We start from the raw sequence: 22,646 nt of genomic DNA, 5'->3' as shown, positions 1-22,646 counted from the left end.
TTGACTGCAGTGACTCCAGTGTTGTTAACCCAAAATGCCCATCCTCATGCCCCGGATCAGCTAAAAGCTGTGGTGTAGATAGCTGGGATAAGTGCACGTTCATGGCTTTCTTAAATAGACCACGGTATCGATCACAGATTTACTGATGCAGAAACAGAGATGAAGCATGCGCCATATGTTTCACCCAATGAGCAGCAGCTTCTAATATAAAGTAACGAGGAGTTGAAGAATATGATATGCAAAAAGGAAATACGGCTGTTATCAAACGGAGAGAAAACAGCCCAACAGACTATAGCGGACTGACTGAATGTGTGAGGATGTAAAAATATCTACTTAGCCTACTACTCACTCCACATTTTAACAAAGTTGTAGGCTACACTGTGTTTTAACTGCTTTAAATATGTTAAATTCATGTGTTGGTTTTATTGCTGCATCTGTTTTTATGTGATAAATGTGCTGTTTTTTTCCTTAAAGTGTCTTTTGAGTAGCCTAACATGTAAAGCACAATATACCGTAAATAAAATGTATTATTATTTGGCCTACTTGCCTTAAAAGTGAGCAGAGGGAATAACTTTTTCTCGGTAAATGTACCCCAAGGGCTTACAACGCAAGAACATGTTTTACAACCATATGCACAAATCTCTATACGCTATGTCTAATTCTAAATATCTTTGTGCAATTAATGTTCATACAGAACAATCAGAAAGGGACAAAAACTAGAAAAAGAAGTAAGTGACATCAATAAAACGTTGTGAGCATATATGTAAAACAGTATTCATGTTTTTTTATTCTTCTGACAAGTGACAACACCAAAAAGACAAAACATTAAGAAGCATTGTGGTGTTCCCGGTGTGATGAATGTAAACTGCACTATATAGGTACATAGGCCATGTTGTTGGTCCAGTGATGTGAGACTTATTGAGAAGGCTATGAAACAATAACAAACATTAGGCCTACATATTAAGGAGTAACACAAACTGTCCTTTTATTAGAGAAGGACAAGCAACGATAAAATGAAATCCTGAATGTATTGGTCTCTGACCAGTCTGCCCTAAAATGTCATCTGGGTTTATAGTCGCATTGTCCCACTTAATCTCCGGAGCGTCCTGTATAAACCTGAAGCTGCACAGACAGCGGAGGCTGTGCAGCTCGTCTCTACTTTTACAGACAGAGTGGACACTGATGCGAAGCACAGGTCTGCCGGCAGGCAGCGGCCACTGGGCAGCGGCCGCATGCCAGGCAGCCTCAACACACATGCGATTCCGCTTCTGGGTGCCAGTGCGACCATTTCCAACCATCTAAACAACTGCAATAGTAGCCTAGGGTTTAAATCAAACTCATGACAACAATAGCGACAAGTGATGCATGTTAATAAAATAAAGCAGAACACATTCAAAAGACAACAGAATAACTGTTAAACACGTTTATGTCGGATCTGAGCGGTAGCTGATTTTACACATGAGACTCCAGGATTAATCTTAGCCTGGCTGTTAGCCTGCTCTGGACCAGGCTAGCCGCAAAGAATAAATCTCCATGGTTACTCGGCTGGGTTTTATTCAACCTGGTTTCGTGCAACCAAGTCAAAGCTAAGTTCATCCAGGATAACTTGAATATCCCAGCTTAATCCCTTATACTGGTTTCGTGCAACAGGCCCCAGATCCTTTATTGCCGAGGTCTTCAACGTTTATTAAGTCAAGGACCGCCCACTACATATTTTGCATAACATTGAGTTGCAAATTAAACTGAGCTTGCAATACTTGTGCGCTGCCTAAAGTCTTTATACATACCTTTCTAGTGCGTACAATTCTAATTGATAGCATTATTTCATAAATCATGTTTTAATGTTATACATACACGTGCCACATTGAATCCTAAAGGCTGTTTTATGTTTCTGCGTCGAATCGACAGCACACTCCCGCATAGAGAATTGGCTTAAATTTTAACTTTCTTGGATTTTTGAAACACTGAATTTACATTTCCTTTTACTCAGATTTACACATTCCGGCCCTGTTTCACATTGTATACAAGTTACAAATTAATTCACAATTTTTTTGCATGTTGCAGCACAAACACTACAAACATCATGAAGGAGACTGCATGATGGACCTCCGGAAGCATCTGTAAAGTTTGCCCTGCCTTGATGTCACTGTCAGCCTGCCCACTGAAGCCTCACTGCCCATTTCAGGGCAGAGATGGGCTAAGCACTGTGTCAGCTTCACAAGGCCCACCAGCAGAGCTCCACCAACCAGCATCAGACAGGGCCACAGCAATGCAACCAGGGTCTTCTTAAAGGTGTACTTCCTGCCCAAGATGACGTCCCTGGGGTGCCTTGCGCGGTCTGTGAAGCATGATGTGGTGCTCCCCAGCTGAGAGTCCAAGCTGTTTTTTACCTTCAGGACTTCATCCTGAAGTTCTGTTCTTTCCATCTGACATTTGGGTATGTAGAAACACTGGGAGGGTGGGGGGGAGATATATGAGTCAAGTGTCATTTTTTATCACTTGACCTGCTTGTTACAGTTGGCAGCGCTGATTGCAATCAATGAGACGAGCTACAAGGTTCTTTTTTGATTTAGTCTTTTTGTCTGTTTAAAAAAGGAACAGCCCTTCCAGACTCTGGGCCTTATTTTAAACAATCTTAGCGCACTGTGTGAAGCACACGGCGTATAGGGCCTGTCCAAATCCACTTAAGCTAGTTTGATGGCGGAAAAAGGGTCACTGCGCTGGGTTCAAAAGGGTTGTACTTAGTGTCTTCCTTAATTCATAGGTTGGGCGTAACATGCAATAAACCAATCAGAGTGTCATCTCCCATTCCCTTTGAAAGGCCTGGCCTGTTTTTACCTTGGTGCATTGCTATTACGATGGTGGATTTGAACCTTAATATTTTTATTTGTAGTCTTTTACATGCTTGTGTGCTGCTGCGCTTCCCTGTGTGTGTGTAACAGTGTGCGTGCTGTGCAGAAGTCTAGGTGCATTTTACGAATGCGCTGTTAAAACAACAATGAAATGCTGCCCTATTGACTTTAGACCAAGTTTTTGTTGGCCAATCACTTCCCGCTGCTTCAAGATAGCAATATGCCAAGAATTCACCTGAAGACAGCCCAGTGTGAGACACACATTTTCTCTGAATAGAGCAGAAGTGCAGCATGAAAGCATCTCCTAATACAGTAATATCATGAACATGGACGATTACAAAATTAAGTTCTACTACACCAATTGGTCCTACATGTCAGTTTTCGTACATAGATATAAAGTCTTAATGCTCAAATCCACTCCTTAAGGGCCTTGAGTGTCCTGCACATGTTCCTAACTTAAAGTCAACAAGCCATACCTGGTGTGAAGCACAGCCAAACCCGAGGTTAATAAACTATATTTAAGACCTAAAACCTGGAATTTACTGCCTACCTCAGAAGCTAGGAAGACTGACTCCTCGTTAAAGTGGAGCAAAGCACTCTCATTGGAGTCCGTGAGGTTAACCGTCACCCTGAGACAAGGCACAGTGCTCACACCTCTGCAGTCCACCCACTCCTCCATGGTGACGGCCTGCAGCAGCACACAGCTGGCCTCATTCTCCCAGTTGCTGGAATACAAAGAACATTTTGTTGTACCCAAGCCAGGGCTTCCAACCCTTCTACCTCAACCGCTAACACACTCACACCAGAAAGGCAAGAATTGTTACTTCTTAGATCTCTGATGTGAATGGAAGCTATGCGATACTGGCCATGCTTGTAATTTAAAAAAAAGCTGTTATCTCAAAAATAATGAAATAATTAACTTGTTATCGCAAGAAAACAAAATCTTTTTTCCTTTTACTAATTCATGATGTTTAACAGAGATTAGGAGTGCTCTGCTGTCCTTAGTCTTGCTATGCCATACCTTCCTCCACAGCGCTGTGTGGGTGGCGCTAATCGCCGGACAGAGCCGCGGTGCCGCTGCAAAATAGCCTCGGGAAGGAATTTGTTTTGGTGGAACGTATATGTTCAAAAGTTGTTTTAGTTGTACTTTTTTTAGTACTAACTCAGTTGATGTTCCAAGAAAGCTGAGACTGTACCAAAAGGTGATGTGAAAACCTGCAGACTACTGATTCGTCGGAGAGAATCGTCACTATTCATTGTGTCATAATTGCTTCCGACAGACGGGGGCGTCCTGAATAAACCCGCTGTGTTTAAATAGTTAAGCCAGCGGGTTTTTGTTGCTGCTTCGGAACTTCTTTTGAAACTAAATATGTCTTCTGTGTGTGTGTGGCGTTAGGTCATGGCAGTTTCCTATGGATATTTCGACCAGCCATGCTTGCCTCATGCATGAGGCTTTACTAATCTGCAATGGAAAAAGCAGGACGATATTACATTTTTCCCAAAAATGTAATATATTTTGGATTTGGACTGTTGGTAAGCTATTTTTAACCAAACAATTACTCAATTAATCAAAAATATATAATCATGAGTTAAATTAATGAAGAAAACAATTGTTATGTTGCAGATCAAATTGTGTTGTTAAAAATTAAATGATAAGCCATAGTACTGTCATATGACATCCCTTCCAGCGTCAGCAGACAAACCACACCTATTAACATAAGGTTTGATCACAGTAATGCCGACCACAAAGAACATGAGCACAGAGAAGGCCATCATGGTGAAGCCCAGCAGGATGGCTCTGTCTTCCCCAACACTCGACACCGGTAACTTGGTCCGAGCTCGCTGCTCTCCGCGTCCATCCAGTCCTCTACTCCACTCCTGCTCCTGTGCTGTGTGAAGGAGCTCTCTGTGGCACGCACCCATGCACACACACACACACACACACACACACACAAACCAGAGATGTATTCCAACAGTGATACAAATAAGATATTTAAGTCAATGCATCAACAAATTTCATGTTTGACCTGTGAAATGATTTCGTTAATTAAATTAATTTTAATCTTTCCAACTACATTTTAATTAGATTTGTTTTATTGTACTACGTTTTTTTCCAGTTTAAATGTTGGGCTCAAATGGAAAACGATTGCCTTGACTACATTTCTTAGTTGAGCTATTTAGTCAGAAGTTAGTTGGTAATGTTGACAATGACAATTTACACTTGAAAGGGGGACACTGGCAATTTAGTATTGTTTTTAACATAGTACTTTGATGTTAGTGAGAGACACAAACAGCCCTGCTAATGGCTCTGTGAGACTGTGCTTGCGCACAATGGTGCTTTGAGCTAAATGCTTACATCAGCAGGTATAATGTTTACTGTGTTCACAATCTTAATTCAGCATGTAAGCAAGCCAACATTAGAACTTAACACAAAGTACAGCTGCTTATGGGAATGTCTTAGCAAACCAAAGTATCAAAGTTAGGGGACAAAATGTATTACAGTTTATTACAGTGAACATTACAAGAAAAAAGACTTAAACCTACATTTCCCATAATTCTATATAGCGGAGATGCAAGTACACACATAGGCATCAAACAGGGCTTGAGCACCTGCCCTTTTTCTTACTTAATAAAAGGGCCCTTTTTTTCTCTGGTGCTTTTAAAAAATGTAAGTCATGAATATGTATTCCTAAAAAAATATCAGATTGGTAGATGAACCTTGTTGAGTTCAGACGCCCTTCCTCTCGCTTCATCTCTCCACCTTCATCTCTCTTTCTCTATCTCAGCATGCCCTCACATATGGAAGTAAATGTGTTTCATCGGAATTTGAAATTTAAAAGTCATTGAATTTTTTTATCACTGAATATTTATGCATTGAAATTATATATCTGAATTTTTGCCACTGAATGTTACTCTTAAAAATTTCGATCCGGGTCGCCACTAGCAGGCTGTCACTGGAGACTGGAGCTTCTCAAGTCCGACAACATCGGAGTGATTGTTCAATTTGTCGTAAAGGTTTGTACAAATCCCCATACTCAAACTCTGCACGGTTGATTTCGCCCTGTCTAGATTATAGAATAAATTGCTTTTCCTTGGTTTCATGGATGTCAACACTGAATTTTAAACATTACATTTTGCAGCTGAATTTGGCCTGTTGAATTTGAGGAATTTGGAAATATGTTAGTTGAATTTTAAACATTGGATTTGCAGTGCCTCAAGTTTACAACTTATTATTTAATAGTCAAAAACTAATGTTTTTAACTTGTGTCTTGCTAACATGCATGAGCTACTAATGCAATAAGTTAGCTAAGTTAAGCTAAGGCAACATGGCCATGCAGGCTAATGCACTGTACTTAAAGGAGACACTACAGTATAATTTGTGTTTCTAATAACGTTGTCACAATCTCCACACTGATATACAAATGAGGCCTTCACTAATTCAAATGCACTAATTTGCATACATTGGACAAGACACTGGAGGTGAATAGGATAAAAAAAATAACTAAAACATGTCAGCCCAGCACTTTCCCAGTTAATAACTTACATCAAGAGTATTTTCCCCTGAAATGTTGTGTTTAAATATGCAGAGAGAAAGAATCTACATATGCAAACAGACAGATGCAAACAACAGAGGGTAGTAGGCCTAAAACAAACAACATCTAAATGTGTATTTTAAGTTTTCTTTCTGTTAGAGTAAAATAAGACATCGAAGTAAAATAGACACATCATTTTAAAATTGACCACTGCATGAAGAAAGTAACTTCATCATATTGATTGTGGGCTCCTCATCTAATAATTAAAGTGCTTTTTTTCTCTGTAAAATTTACAAAGATGGCAACAATGCACTTTTTCAGTTCAGTGTGAAGATTTTTTGGAATTTGACAGGTTATCTATTTCAATAACACCAAAAAAAATAAAATAATACATTGCCATGTGCCAAATAAGCAAATGACTAATTAAATACAGTGTGTCCCTTTCCTTGGTGCAGTCAGTTATTCTAAATACATTCTTAAACTGTAGCATAGAAAACATGCACGTTGTGGCTGCTGCTGCTCTTGTGATAAACCTGGTGAATCCTAAAAAAGGCCACATGGCCTCTGTGTGAACTGATTATTTAGTAGAAATACGTTAAGTTTGAAACACTTGCGTGAGTGTAAGGAAATTCAAATAAACTAGTAAGGAAGTCTGAGTGAATATATTTAACATTTTGTATATTTTATTTTGAAATAAAATGTAATTAAAAATTAAATTATTTGCTCTTTTTCACTTGAGCCCCTACCCCCCAAACTGTCATTGCACATCCCTGATAGCCGTAGACTAGCTAGTACATTTGACATGTAAACAGAACTGAACAGCGGTGGAAGAAGAATTCAGATCCTTTACTTAAGTAAAAGTACTAATACCACTCTGTAAAAATACTCTGTTACAAGTAAAAGTCCTGCATTAAATGTTTAATGTATGTTTTACTTAAGTAAAATTATGTATCGGTTCTCAATGCAAAAGAATTCCTGACATTTTAAAAACTGGAAATGATCAAAACATTGAAAAGTGTTTCATTGGCTAATCTTTTCTGCTGTACTTGTAGGCCTGTATATTGTTGGGTAGTTTAATTTATAATTTAACATCATATTTTATAAACTACATGTGTGTTGTGAGAAAAAATAAAGTAAACTCAATGTAGTAAAGTGATTATTTATAGTGGAGTAAATGACAATATTTCTCTCTAAAATGCAGTGGAGTAGAAGTATAAAATATCATGGAAAGAAAAGACTCAAGTAAAGTTCAAGCACCTCAAATTTGTGTTGAAGTACAGTGCTTAATTAAACTTAGATACAGTTACTAACTGGAACTTAGTATGCTAAATCCGCGGAGTGTCCCGTCAGTGAAAATATTAATCTATTTTAGTCACTTCAAATCAGTTTCAGATTGATGCATCTGGCTTTTCAGACACATCAGTGTGTTTAATCATTCTTGGTTGTATATACCCAAGAGTTAGACATCTGTATGTGAAGCTTTGTTTAAACTTAATGAACTCCCAACAGTGTTTTCAAAGCCTTGCTGTCCGACCCAGTAGATTGTCCTCTCTTACCGTGTGTGCCGCCTACGAGCACCGTGCAGGTTGATCTTAATCGGGATGGTGAATGACCTCCGGGGAGAAGCTGTGTTCAAGAACATGCCCACTCCCGGTTCTGTCCCAGCCACCGCCCAGCCCCAAGTATGTTTATCCACTTAACAAGCTCCTCTCTATCTGAAAGCCAAATGTCCTTCTGTCAACAGCTGATCATGTCTCCAACAGGCTCCAATGAAGTGCTCTGACTGACTGTGTGGACCAGATTGCAGTTTATTCACCAGGGGACTTCCTGTTGTTTATCAAGGCTCAAAGGTGAGTACAACAACACCTTCTACCTTCATGTGTGTTTCTATAGAAACCACCACAGGTACAGGGAGGCAGGTAGGATGCTAATGGCCTCACAGTAGACCTGTGAGGCTCAGCTGCAGGCAGCAGTTTGTCAAAAGCTGAATTAATCCCTTCTCGTTTGTTAACATTTCACACAGAATGAAACAGCACGATGTTAGTCAGAAGTAAAAGACATAAAGTTGGGACACTATGCCAAATCATCCATCTTTATTTACACACACACACACACACACACACACACACACACACACACACACACACACACACACACACACACAATAGATACTGACCCAAACACAACATTTCATTATCCTGTCGGCCTGTTGAGCTCGAAGCCCAACACTGTGTGACACGAGTGCAATATGCTGAGCCAGTTTATGTGTTATTCAAACAATCTTAACTTCTTGTATTATTCATGGATTGCTGGAAAAACATATGGAGGTATTAACTTGGTGACAGTTCTGTTTAATAAAACAAGCCCAAGGCTAGGAACACTACAGCAGCTTGAGAATAGAGCCAACCATTAAATATAACAATATGACAGCAATGTCATACCTAATTTATTCAGTATTTAATACAATAGAGCATTTTTGGGGGGAATATTTCCTTCACCTTTTATTACACGTCCTGGTGTAAGGCTTATTTTGGCAAATATAATCGCAGTTTATCTGATTTTGTGTGTGAAAAGTTGTAATTGTGAACTGCCAGGTGGAGTCTGTTTTGTAAAACAGCAGTTATTTATGTCTGTAGCCTGCAAGAAGGCAGAAAGGTTTGGTACATTTCTTCACTGGTCTATGGGAGAATCCAGTGCCATGATGAAACCAGAGAAAACAACATAAAAAATGTATATAGTTCAGTGTACTTTACCTCACCTGGTAACCCGAGACAATGCCTTGACCATAGGGCTCAAAGCGTGCTGCTGTGGACGTGACTCAAACTGAATTTCTTCTTTAACATAAATGCCTAATTGGAACGGACTACTGCAATCATTTCGACCTGTCTGTGTTGTTTTCATTGCTGATTTGATGTTTATTCCACCTTGTGTTTTCAGGTCTCACGCCTGCTGAGCTCTTTTTTATGAGAGAAGCCTCGTATGATGTCAGTTTTCTATCTTTAAGAAACTCTAAAATGAACTTGCGCAATGGTGCAACAAATTCTTTGGAGCAATTGTAATTGGACGCACAGTGTTTCCTGTTATCTGAAGCCACTGAACAACATTTTTAAATGCGTGTAGTCGGAGGTTGACTTGTAAAAGGAAGCAAGTCATTGAGCAAATGGATAATCACCAAAAGAGGAATCTAACTTTTTACACCATTGGACTGATATTTATGCTGAGCGGCATTGAGTATGGTAAGTTCATTATGACAGCTTCATGGATTTGAAGACATGAGATAATTGTTTTATTAGAGCAGAATCTGCCCGGCGTTTTTGGCTGTAAGCACACATCACGGGAGGATGTTTAATTTAATTTAGATACATTTTGCTGTGGGTTTACAAGGCTTGTTATTTACACATCTTTCCCCCTTTTCCTCCACACTCATCCTCCTTCATCCTTTTCTGGTTGTTGCAGCTGTCATTTTGCCCACGATATGGAGGTATCTACAGATTTTGGAAGCCCCCCCTTACTTTTTGGGTCTGGGTCTGTCTGCCTTCAGTCTGAGCGGACTGCTCACAGGACCCCTTTTTGGGCTCTGGTCAGATCGAAGCAGAACTACAAAGTCCATCATCCTTTTCTCCAATCTTTTTGAGATTGCTGGTGAGTAACCAAACCACAAGACAAATCACATGAGTCAGGTTTTTAGAAGCCGCTGGCTCATCTCTCATTCATTATTCATTACACACTGCATAGGGAATTGTAGGTCCATGGGTGACCAGATGAAACATAACACACAAGACCCAGAGTTAACTGGAAACAGAGACTGTTATACAAATTGATTTTATTAACAAAAAACATCAACAAAGGAAAAGACTTGTCTCCTTTCTTCAATAAAGGGCCTTAATGAAGGCCATAAGCAAGGTGGGATGATACAAATTGAACAGTTAATACATTCAAAATTATGAATAACCTCTACACTCAAATCCAAACTGTCCTACTGAGCCTACTGTTCTCAAAGCACAGAAGTAGGATGAGTGCCCTACCACCTCCCCCTCCCCCTTTAACACAGAAGAAAAAATCGAACAAGTCGGGGTAAAACAGAGGTTTTCTTTGTTTGAAACCTTGCTAGATTGCAAAACATTCCTTTCATCTAAATTTGCTTTTTGCCCTGTATGTGAATTGCATTTTGGTTAGCTTGCAGTTTGTGACCATGAATCTGGTTTTTACAACAAATTGTTGTGGTAATTTGAGTGAGCCTAGCCACTACTACATATTAATTAGTACTTATTATTATTTTTAATACTTAAACTTTTTTAAATCTTTTTTTCTTTATGCTAGAACCAAATGCTCACAATGTCAATGCTAACATGCTAATGGTAAGTTAGGATAGTGTTTAACCTTAGTCACCATCTTAGTTAGCCTTAGTTAAACACAGAGTACAGCTGAGGCTGATGAGAATGACATTAGGGTTTCCTGGATATTTGATCATGAACCAAAAGGTTTTACACATTTAATTACTTACAATTTATCCAATATTAGTTGAGATATTTAATATTTTAGCCTTGGTGCCAGCATTTCACTCAGCATGGTTTTCATGGTTATTGTGTTTCAGGTAACTTCATGTATTTTATTGGATATTCCAAGTGGCTGTTGTTGTTCAGTCGGCTTGTTGCAGGTGAAACACACACACACATACACACACACACACACACACACACACACGCACACACACGCACACACGCACGCACCCACGCACGCACGCACACACACACACACACACCACACACACACACACACACACACACACACACACACACACACACACACACACACACACACACACACACACACACACACACACACACACACCAGCATGTGGTGAAGGTGCAACAGAAGGATGCTGTTTTCCTCTCAGGTGTCGGTGCAGGAGCGGGCTCCTCCATCTTTGGTTTCCTGACTCAGAGCACTCGGCCGGAGGATCGCGCTGGTGTCTTTGCAGCCATCATGGCATGTCGACAAGCTGGCCTCCTTGTGGGTCAGTTTCTCGCCCTTCATCTAATCAAAGAAAGACGCTTTATTTCACTTTTCTCCAGCTCCTCTGTCTTCTAAAAAGTTTCTGACACCAGGCAGGATGTGATGTCTTCTTTGATGTTCAGTTTCTGGGAGAAGGACATGTTCTGTTAAATCACTTAGGGGGAGGCTTAGGGGGAGGATATTGTCTCTCCACACATGCTCTGTTTTATCACATCTCCTCTTTATAGATCTTCTTCCTGTCTCTCCAGGGCCGGCGTTCAACCTGTTCCTGCGGCTGTGTGATTTCAAACTGGGACCCTTTGTTGTGAACAAATATACATCTCCTGGGGTAACAGCATCCACAAAATCAGTAATCTAAGGTTCTCTGAAAAATTCATGAATTCAGAAACAACCTTAGAAATAGTGGTTCTACATTCTGCATTCCTCCCGACTCACTTTTTTTGTCTCTCTTCTTTGTTCTTCTCTGAGTAAGAAGAATATAAACGCCTGCAGCGATACTCAGGCCCGTAACAACCAGAATCGATTCCATCTCACGAGTCTCTGAATAAAACACCTGTAGAACAGATGTAGCTTAGATGAGATTTAACAAAGCTCCTCCACCGACTCCAATTTTCCCACATAATTGAATGCTGCACATGTCTTTATTTCACCATGCCAGGTTACGGTATGTCTATAACACCCTCTTCCATCATTTCTAAAATATTTAAGCACATTTTCTTTTACTCTCAGATTTTCATGTGCTTGTTGTGGGTGCTGCTCCAGTTTGTGGTCCTGGCTCTGTACTGGGATGTACCACCCATCAGTTCAGAGGGGGGCGTAGTGATGGTTGAGATGAAACAAGCGCAGGATGATGAGGAGGAGGTACTGCTGATGGGGTCCAACGAGGACCCCGTGCACACTTACAGAGCTGTCAACTCTGACCAATTGGAGACCTCGGCATCGTCTGAGCTGCAGCTTGTCGATGTCGCCTCATCAGTCTCAGATCCCTACAAAACCAGCAGAGGTGAGTGAGCAGGTTTGACTGCCTGTCCCAAGCAATGATTGTCAGATTTCCTCTGCCTCATTTGTGGGGTTCAGGTAGGAAGAGATGTCACGGCCAATGCACATGCTTTGTATCAGCTCTTTTGAGTTCTTTCATGTACACACACACGCACACACACGCACACACACACACACACACACACACACACACACGCACACACACACACACACACACAAACTCATACTTACACACACTTTACATTCCCCAGGTCTTTCTGGGGAATGCTGTGTGGCATGTCAGATCAGATTCCCAATACATTGATTGGACTTGTGTGTATGTGTCTGGTTTATGTCAGTGTGTGCATGTACTGTATATGTATGATGTCAGGTCTCCTATTGGATTAGTGTCATAGTAAGTTTGTGTGGGATGCAGGCAGTGATTGTGTGCCGTTATTGATTAACTTTTTCTGCACTTTGTTAGTCTGTGTGTGTGCGTGTGCGTGTGCGTGTGCGTGTGTGTGTGTGTGTGTGTGTGTGTGTGTGTGTGTGTGTGTGCGCGTGAGTGTGTGTCAGCCCTTTAAATCGATTCTCTCTCTCCTTGAAGATGTGTCAAAGGGATAGCAGACTTCCTTTTTTATTGACTGGCTTGCTGTGGTTGACTTGTGGATGAAATGGAGACAGACTTGGTAATGTGGCCAACATTCTTCATATTGATTCCCTTTGGATTTGAAGAATATCTACAACACCAGAAACCTAGGAGCTATACTGGAGGATGTCTGCAGCACTTGCAAATACTGTAGGATATGAACACAATACAAACAGTTAAAAATGGTTTAGAGGAAGGGTTAAATATTTGGTGAAATAAGCTTTGTGAATAATGAGATGTCTTCAAATTCTACTGGGGAATCATTTGTAAATGTTGATACATGATACATGATATGTTAATACATGCTTTGTGCTTTAGTTTTTTAAGTTATATGGGTCACTTAAGGGTCACATTGACAATTTTACAAGTGCAGATTAGTTTAGTAGTTTCATGAGAAGTACTACTCTGCTCTGCTGGAGCTTTGTCAAGTCTGAGGAAAATAACCCTGATGATGTCATCAAAGTAATCTTGGCTTGAACTTGAAGACTTACAAATTCATAACAGTAGTTTTGTGTCACAAAATGGGGACTTGAAGTTGGAGCTGTTTATCGGCAGGGAGGGTCTAAGAAAGATGTTATCAAGTTGCATCATGGAAATTGTAGGATCCAGTGTTTTCCGAGCTCAAATCCCACCAGAAAGTTAAAAAAAACTGCATAACTCTGCCTCTGCTGTATTGATTTATCAACGTCTCTTTCTCTTCCAAGCACCCCAACATTATAGACCTGCAATAATAAATCCCTTGAGAGCCCACTTAAACCCATATAAGATATGTCCACCCAATATTAACCTACCTTCATAGAACTTGTAAATACACACACAGACACACACACAAACACACACACACACACACACACACACACATTAAATACACACAAATTTTATATGTGTACACTACACATTCAGTATAGCACTAGTATACAAAATATATATATATGAAAAATAAAATACTAAATAAAAGTTCACACACTGTAATTTCAAGCCATTCTTCCAGCCATCTGGCATGCACTTCTAAATTTAGCAGCAAGCCCAGCTCATTTTTCCTCCTCTCCAAGTCCATAAGGGAGTTTTTGTTCCAGGAAAAGCAAAATTTTGAATTTATTAAAATATTTTTTTTCTTGTGTTATCATTTGAGCATAAGAAAAAAAGCAAAACTCTTACTTATTACTTAAAAAAGACAATTTATTGGCTGGAGGATCAACATGACCAAGCAGCCAGGATTCATTACGCCTGACTCTTTGAGACTTGATTTCTTTCAGATGATAAATGACGTACAACTAGTTCATCTCAATCTAACTTGCGAGTTCAAACTTTCAATTTAATGGCACCACTTGTCTATGTTTCAGGATTTCTCTCTATCTCTCACACTGCAGAGTTACTGAGAGAAGAGGTGGTTGTTCTCCTCACGGCACAGTTCATCACTCTCTTCAATCAGACAGCGCTGGAGGTGAGAGCAGCTTGCGTTGAGATCCGTCACCCAGGGTTTCCAAGCATTTCACACAATGTCAGACTCTTTTACCCTGAGTTTCATCCAAACTGCATCAATCTATCACTTTACGTTCAAAGTAAAACTGATGTAAGGAGGGCACATAATCAGTCTCCATGTCCAAGACATGAAATATGAAGAGGCCTTTATTCTCTTTTAATTAAACTGTGGCGCTGGAATAGTCACACAGCGCTGCCCTGGATTATACAATCATTTCAATATCAAAACAAAACAATTCTTTTGGTCTGGACTGAATGAAGCCTTTGAAGGACTTAAAAGTTGCTTGTTTTAGCTTTTATAAGAATATCCTCCTCCACTTCTACCTCTGGTTGAATCACTTTGTCTAACTGGCTGACCTCGTGAACATCTTTCTTAAAATCCCCCCAGACCATGGTGACTCCTCTGACGCAGCGCCACTTCAGCTTTGGCGAGCTGGGCAACAGTCTGATGTACAGCCTGTGCGGGGTGGAGGTCATCCTGGGCTTCTTTTTCGTGCGCTGGCTTAGCAGGAAGGTGGCAGACCGCGCTGTCCTGGCTGTGGGCCTTGTCATCTGCTCCACCGCTTGTATCTGGTGCCTCATCTTCCTCTGCAACCCCCGAGGTGCTAACCTGTCCGGGTAATCACACAAACACAAATGCAAAAGGCCCACACAGCCTTAAACAATGCTGGCTGCTCTGTGTCGAATCCTTGTTGATGGTGTGTAGAGCGCAGCGGAGCAATGTTGGTTCACACACTGGCTGAGTTGAATATGCCCTGTAAATGATGTCATTCAGACTCTGGCAGGCCAGCAGGAGGTCATCCAGGCAAACTGGACCCTGTATGTTCATGTTGGCCTGTGTCTGTTGCAGCTCGTCACGTTTATCGCTCTGATTACAAGTGACAGGTGCTGGAGCTGGGGAGTGCCTGTGTACGTATAAAAGGATTACAGTAATCTAATTAGACAAAAATGCTATCTGTTAAAGCATGTCCTACATTTATTTTCCATTTGTTACAGCCACAGTTAAAACAACCAAAAGAAATTAAACCTTGTAGGCAGATACCTGAAGAAAAATGCATTTTGACTTGACCACTGAGAAACATGTTTGACTGCATTTTGATTATTCGTTTGTAGACTTTGAGCTTATGCAGGAACATCGAACAGTTTGAGTGGGCACACATTCACACAAACATGTGCATGGTGCAAAGCAGCAAAGAACAAACATCTAGTGGCTGCCAGTTTGGCAGTGGTTTAGTTTTCAGATAGAGCTAGCTCTGGTGCTGCCAACACGTTTTGTGGAAGGAACTTAAAAACCGAGAGAAGAATTGGATAACGGGTAGATAACTGAAATATGATCTGACACACACTTTGAATCCTTATCATCACATACTATCAGAAATAAAAAGAAACAAAATATTATAATTTAATAGCTTAGAAATGCACTAATGTATTTAATGTATTTATTGTGTTAGATTACAGTCTTTAAATGTAACTGTTAAATGATATGTTCCTTATAATATGGGGGCAAACTAGAAGGTCTATAATTCAGTAATACCAGGGTATTATCTTTCCATCCCTGCCAGGTGGATATGGATGGGAGCTGTCGGCCTTCATCATCGGAGTCTTTCTGCAGCTGCTGGGGCTTCCCTTTGTGGCCGTGTCTCAGGTGTCTCTCTTCTCCAAAATCACTGCAGAGAAAACACAAGGTTGGCTTTTTTTTACCGCTGTTTGCACGATTCAACATATTGAAACAACAGATTGCAGCTCAGCATATGCGATGCACAGAACAGTTAGACATGCTTTTCTTTCAAGACATGTTTCAATGTTTATACTTAACCTTTAATTCTTTTGTGACGCCTCACCAAAAGGATTCAGCCAAGGTGTGAGACGCTCAGTTGGGGGCCTGGCCACCATCTTGGGTCCTTTATGGGCCGGAGGACTGACCGAAAACTTATACGTAATGCTGGGCATGATGTTAGCCCTTCTCATAATGATCACTGTAAGTAGAACACAGCTCATTTGAGTGTCTGATAGCATCAAAAAACGTTGTAACATGATGAATTAAAAGAGGAGTATTTTTGGATAAACACTGAGTGTCATGAGAGGATACCCCTCCCAACTCATGTCAATAGTTACAGGGTTTAGTTTTGTCAAACTTGTTTTGTGGTGTTTTCAGATCAAACTTTACAGCTCTATTTTTCATTGGTTGTGTGTGTTCAGATGGAACAGGAACAGGTTTATTTTCCAACCCACGTCATCACACGCAGTGCGCTCTCTAAAATTGCTCTTATGGACCAGCACATACCCATCTGCTGATGCAGCAGCCTCAGCAGCAGAGATGTCTTTTCATTAATTCAGAGATGTCTTTTCATTAATGTACGTGGATATGTAACTGTGATGCAAATATTTAAACTGCTCCAAAACAGCCAACTCACAGAGTTTATAAAAAGTAGTAATCCCATTCAACGAGCGTACAATGTAAAAGGGTTAGGTTTCGTGCGAATCCAACGTATTTTTGACCATTTCCTTTCAACCAAGCTCTAAAACATTGACAATATACTTCTGGCACAAGTTCATATGCCTTAAGAACAACGGTTTTATTTTATTTTGTAGCTGGAGATGTCTTCTGAGCTCAGAGATGAATAATCCTGCGCTTTCCCTGTCAGGACACACTGTAAATAAAAATGTTAAAGCACAATCAGCATCTGGCCAATCTCTAGTCATTGCAGCACGCTCAAACAAAACAAAAAAGATATCTGGGTCTCTTTCGTTAAACTGTGGCAGTAAACACAAATTGCTCGTGTCTAGTTATTCACTTTATCAGTCTGCTGGCAGATTAACTTTATTTCAATTTGTTTTTTAACCTACAACTCCTGTTTCTTAACCTTCACCTCTTGCTTTTTTCTTCTCCTGGTCAATCTGTAACATAATAAGCTCTTTCTGTTGCTTGGAAATTATCTCCTGTGTCTGGACAGACATTGCTGTGTTAACTGGGAGGAGCTCTTCCTGCTCTTCCTGATGTTCTTGATGTTCCCGATGTTTAGTCATAATCCCTTTTTTGACATATTCTGATTTCAAAGTTAATTTAACGTTGCCTTTTAGACGTTCGTTCCCCACAGCTACAGAACAGCGCTCACAGTTAATTAAATGTTCTTTGGTACACTTCTCAAACACCTCTTCAGACCGAGCAGGAACAAAAGCTTCAATTTCCAACATTTCCTTAGTCGGTTTAGATTTTTCTGCTCACTTAATACACAAAGACCCACTAACTAAGCTCCCACCTGGTCTTCATGCAGCTACTTGCAGAGGGTAATAATGCACTAATGCCTGATGAATTAGCTGAGCGACTAGCAAGCCAGCAACCCACCTGGAATCCACTGATCTACCTCAATAGGGCTATGTACAATTCTTAATTGTGGGTGCATGTATGAATGTGTCTGCCATGTGTTTTTAGTATTAATATAATATATATGCGTTAGTAACATTTTTATTGATGTATTTATTTAGGTATGTATTCATATATTCATTCCTAGATATTTGGCTCTGACAAGGACTGCACTTAATTTCATTGACTCTGTTGCAATTAGCAAAAACAATGTTTTTTTCTATTCCAAGCAAATGCTTCAACCGCTTCGGCCAAAGCACAATCTTCCCTTGACGAATCCAAACACTGCTACAGCCTACCAGGGAAAATCCTTACCACTTTCTTCGAGTTATGCACACAAAAACAACGGACTTCTTGCTTGCCTGTTCCCCGGAAACACATACAGTTTTTGACCACACGCACAAACACACACACAAACACCGCAACACCACTACACCACACAGGCATACATACATCAGTGAGTTGTCTGGAAACCCAACTAAGATCTCATGGAAATAAATAGAACCAAAGGTTTTAACTGCAAAAATGACTTGGTCTTTCAAAAATCTGACAATTTACTGGGTGGAAATGTTCCACCAAAACAAGTTGCTTCCCTGTACTATTTTGCAGATTGTTTTGTTTTGAAAATTGTGATTGGTTTAAAGAAATGCAAACAACCCAGAGAGTTGTTTTCTTCCTAACCCAGAATGTAGGCTATCTGTGGTGTAGCCAAACCTTACTCCATAGTGCTGGGGAGATGTCTGGCAATGTGATAGAGCATCTTTGGTCACGCTATCTGTTTTTCTCTATTTCTATTATTTAAAGCAACTCTAAAGAACTTTTCCCGCTTTGGTCGTCCAACAGGTTGAAAGTGGAATTGACCATTACATTACATTATGCAAGTATGCCAGATCGGAAAGCAGATCTTGGGTTTGAATAAGACATCACGACAGCGGTAAGGGACAGTTCTGCTTCCAACCTATAGGGGACGAAAGCGGGAAAAGTGCTTTAGTGTTGCTTTAAGCTAAGTGTGCGTCTCGTTGGCTGGCTGTAGCTTCTTATTTAAAATCCATCTACCAGCACCTCTAATACTCACTTATTACCATGCTATATTTCATCCATATGAATACCAAAGTATAAGAAATTCTGATTTGTGTTTCTACAGGATGTTTCTTGGCCGGGCGCAGTCACTTTACATAAAAAAGTGGTATCAATCTCCACATCTGCTGTAATTCTGCAAGATGGCTCTTTAATTTTCATACTCTCAATGAGCTGGGATTGATATAGGAGCCCAGCGCTTCACCCTGTATGTGCCTTCTCTACTAGAATCTATTAAAAGCCTTATCACGTACCCAAACTGAGAAACAGTAGCTGCTTACCAGTAAAATCATTACCTCAACATGTCTTTTATAGCCTCTACTTATTACTCAGTGCTCTCTATTCTCTAAAGCCATATTAAAATGTACATTTTTGCAGATTATGACAGTGCTGTCCTACGATCGGCTGACTGAGCCCAGGGCAGTGCAGTGCGCCCAGAGCTCTGACAGCGGAGGATAGAGCCGCAGTCTGTCTGAAGAGCCAGAGAGGTTGAAGACGGACAGAGGAGAGTGCCCTTCACTTCTGAGAGAATCAATAAAAGTTTACTGCAGAGGAAACTGTATGACTGTGGAATAAAAATGTTCAAACACATACTGTACCTCAGAACCACCTCAGCCATAGACGTGATCACACAGGTAAAAAGACTATGTTTTTAAGCTTTGAACAATCTCTCCGTTATCAGATTTTATTAGAATATACCTTGCCTGCATATCACTAACAGACTAGTAATTATACTTTACACAAGGGGGCACCATTGCACTCACATTGAATATTCAGAGATGCGAATGAAGATGAAAGACATTATTTTTAAACTGAAGTATTTATATTCCCAGGTGGTGATGAAAAGATAAGAGAGCAGTTTTTTTGTTCCATGTGACCCATGTACCAAATATTTCATTTCTTGTCCCGAGTCTTTTTTCTTCAAAAAAAAAACCTGGCTGAAAATGAAACAGTTGACATAATGGGTGCAGAAGTTGAGTTGTCAACATCTTAGGAGCTCCATTTCAGTGGAAGAATAGGGTCAAATAAAGGGAAGCTTCAGAGATTTCTTGATATTTATTTGTGGTGTTGGAGTAAAACGGAGGTTTTCTTCAGTGTTAATACAGAGATGTGACTAAAGCAGACATATGTTGTCTGAAACTATTTCTCTACATCTATTGTGCAAATGAGAAGCTCCTGAATTAAAACCAAATTTAAGAAGTACTTGTTAATTAACCATCTCTATCATTTTACTATGGGGGGATTTAAAGTTTAATTGGCTGTATTTATAATTCAAAACATGACAAGGTGTGACTTTTGTACAGTCAGCTGTTCTTTCCTATATTTTCCTCTAGGATGTGCTGTATGCTACACATCTGACTCTGAGAGGAGAACATCATGGCATCGTAGATTCCCTTTGTACCAATGAACATGGGTTTGGCCAATCTTTGTGTTTTCGCATAATTGCAGATAAGGCTCAGTAACCTTTTCCAGTTTTCTACACTCAGCATGTGATTTTTGGCTTTCCAGAGGCTTTTCGTCTGAAAGGGAAATTTTAATCTTTTCGACTCAAAGACATGATACATATAAGCACTTTCAAGCCCTGATCAGCGTATTCAGGTACTTGACATTTTGAGGGAGATAAAAGGGCGCAAGAAATTAGGTCAAGCCTGATTGTACTCTTTGAGAAAGCTTTTTCAGCATGATTCCTGGTGTCTTTGTGTTCTTAAAGAAACTCCTATACAACAACGTAATAAGCCACAATCATTTTAAAGCCCCTTAAAAACTAGAATTTAAATCTTCTGCTCTCTTTTATAACATTAGATGTTTGTGTTTAAGTTTCAAAGAAGCGTTTTCAAGGTTTTATAGTTATTATTCACAAAACCAATAAAAATAACGCATTCCTCCTGAATGAAAAGTTCAGTTCACAAACATATGCACCCTTTCTCAGTTAAAGTTGCCTAATGGTGTTTTATTTTTGCCTTTGTTTTATTTGTGCCATTTGACAAACAGTAAAGAGCAAAGGCGATGCACCAAAGGTCCCTGAATGGACTTGAACCGGTGACATTGCAGTAACATGGATATTGTCATCATTGATACAATAAAATACAGAAATCTCTGATTTGAAATAAACAAAACTGTTCAAACGCTGGCAGAAAATGTGTTCACGTAGGACCCCATCGCTCACAATAAAATACTGATTGAGAAAAAATGTTTTTGTACCCTAAATGAGATTGCATTAACTTCATCATTACATAATCCATGAAAAATGTTATTCCACGTGGTACCAGACATCCACTTAACCTTGCTTGATCAGCGTGATTATCCTGCTTTAAAACACAAGATTGTCTGTATCGGTGCAGTCAACTATGCGACTCTGACTTCTATAACTATGAAGGCTGCACACAACCCCCCAAGGACATAAATAGAAAAGTCAGAGGACTTGGGCTTTTATGTTATATATACCAAAGGTAGGCTCAGACGCACAAGTTATGAAATTTTAAAGAGACACAGAACAACCATTTGATGCAGGAGCCAACAATTATTTCTGTGAAGTAAAGATGATGGTTTGCTTCTATGGAGATAGAGTTTTTGTTAAGGAGGGGGGGGGGGGGGGGAGACAAGACAAATACAAAAACTGTAATTGTAAAAGTAATTAAAAGAGTGGAAATCCTGGTTGCCCTGGAGGGGCTGCTTGTGGAATAGATAAAGGTGTAAGTAGAACTTCAATGGAAGAATCTGCCTTTTGTGGATCAGTCATCTATCTATATACTATAAAACTAGATAATTGTATAACTATAACTGTTCTATGCCTTGTTGAGGAAAAGCAACTCAGCTATTAGCAGTTATTTTAGCTATTCACTGGAGTGTAAACACGTTTAACTGTTCAGTGTTGAGTGCTTTTTTGTGTTTGCTGCTGTACACTAAACTGAACTGTGAACACTGAACTTAAATGTTTTATCCAAGTCTTTTTCTTAATTGTTCTCAGGTACAGATTACACCGAGCCAGAGTGGTTTATTGCAGGCAACAACACCACAAATATTTGTCCCGAACACCTTCCCATTACTTTCAATTTTAGAAATGGTTGACGGAGGTACATTTGACTATTTGATGCCTTTAAATCAAGATAGCTTCTTAGAAAAAATGCAAGCATGTGCACAAATCTCTCAAGAATCTTAGTTCACGATTTAGAGACAATTTTTTTTTTCAAAGAGAATATTTTTGCGATTTTGGTCCTTTATTTATATTACAGGTGAAGACATGGAAGGGGTGAGAGAGAGGGATTGACATGCAGCAAAGGACCACAGGTTGGAGTCGAACCTTCGGCCGCTGCATCAAGGAGCAAACCTCTGTTTCATAAATACATACATTTCTAAACCCAGGTTTCTTACTTTGTTGATCTTAGGCCCCTTGTTAGGAAAATACCATGCTCAATAGTCAATGCTATTTCTATTTTCTGATGCATACCATCAATAAAGGACACAAGGTATATTGTATAATGTAAAGGAGCGAGAGGAACCCAACCTAGTCGGCTAGAGTTATGTGGGTTTCACCAAGCTTGAAAAAACGCAAACTACATATTCTTGTTTCTTTTGGAGTTACATATTCATCAAACCAAGAATGATCCATATTTACCATTTGTGATAATAAAAACAGCACGTTTGCAAAGTGGTTGAATGACATGTAACCATACTAATATACGGTATTTCTTATG

The 22,646-nt window shown here is 39.8% G+C and overlaps 2 protein-coding genes across 2 annotated transcripts; one reads left to right on the top strand and one right to left on the bottom strand.

Annotated features, from left to right (window-relative positions):
• Nucleotides 1-1,927: 1,927 nt before the first annotated feature.
• On the bottom strand, nucleotides 1,928-4,775 carry LOC117953983 (calcium-activated potassium channel subunit beta-3). Its single transcript, XM_034887410.1, has 3 exons — nucleotides 4,561-4,775; nucleotides 3,403-3,577; nucleotides 1,928-2,450 (listed from the first exon to the last, which is right to left on the bottom strand). Exons 1-3 carry the CDS (start codon nucleotides 4,773-4,775, stop codon nucleotides 2,082-2,084), a joined length of 759 nt encoding a protein of 252 aa, XP_034743301.1. The 3' UTR covers nucleotides 1,928-2,081.
• Nucleotides 4,776-9,355: 4,580 nt separating this feature from the next.
• On the top strand, nucleotides 9,356-19,542 carry mfsd8l2 (major facilitator superfamily domain containing 8-like 2). The gene is made up of 11 exons (XM_034887769.1): nucleotides 9,356-9,621; nucleotides 9,842-10,027; nucleotides 10,980-11,042; nucleotides 11,283-11,402; nucleotides 11,650-11,729; nucleotides 12,131-12,404; nucleotides 14,399-14,472; nucleotides 14,899-15,112; nucleotides 16,073-16,195; nucleotides 16,358-16,488; nucleotides 19,330-19,542. The coding sequence occupies exons 1-11, from the start codon at nucleotides 9,546-9,548 to the stop codon at nucleotides 19,408-19,410; spliced, it is 1,422 nt and encodes a 473-aa protein (XP_034743660.1). The 5' UTR covers nucleotides 9,356-9,545; the 3' UTR covers nucleotides 19,411-19,542.
• The last annotated feature ends 3,104 nt before the right edge of the window (nucleotides 19,543-22,646 follow it).

The sequence above is a fragment of the Etheostoma cragini genome, chromosome 12 (genome assembly GCF_013103735.1).
Source record: "Etheostoma cragini isolate CJK2018 chromosome 12, CSU_Ecrag_1.0, whole genome shotgun sequence".
Lineage (NCBI taxonomy): Eukaryota > Metazoa > Chordata > Actinopteri > Perciformes > Percidae > Etheostoma > Etheostoma cragini.
This window is presented reverse-complemented; position numbering and strand designations above follow the sequence as displayed.

Excerpts from the sequence above, each read along its gene's own strand:
- LOC117953983 (XM_034887410.1), bottom strand. The coding sequence starts at position 4,775 with ATGGGTGCGTGCCACAGAGAGCTCCTTCACACAGCACAGGAGCAGGAG. Across the intron at positions 3,578-4,560 it reads ATCAAACCTTATGTTAATAG|CAACTGGGAGAATGAGGCCA; the intron begins GTGTGGTTTGTC and ends TTTGTATTCCAG. Across the intron at positions 2,451-3,402 it reads CAGTCTTCCTAGCTTCTGAG|TGTTTCTACATACCCAAATG; the intron begins GTAGGCAGTAAA and ends CCACCCTCCCAG.
- mfsd8l2 (XM_034887769.1), top strand. The coding sequence starts at position 9,546 with ATGGATAATCACCAAAAGAGGAATCTAACTTTTTACACCATTGGACTG. Across the intron at positions 11,043-11,282 it reads GTTCAGTCGGCTTGTTGCAG|GTGTCGGTGCAGGAGCGGGC; the intron begins GTGAAACACACA and ends TTTTCCTCTCAG. Across the intron at positions 15,113-16,072 it reads CTTCCTCTGCAACCCCCGAG|GTGGATATGGATGGGAGCTG; the intron begins GTGCTAACCTGT and ends CATCCCTGCCAG.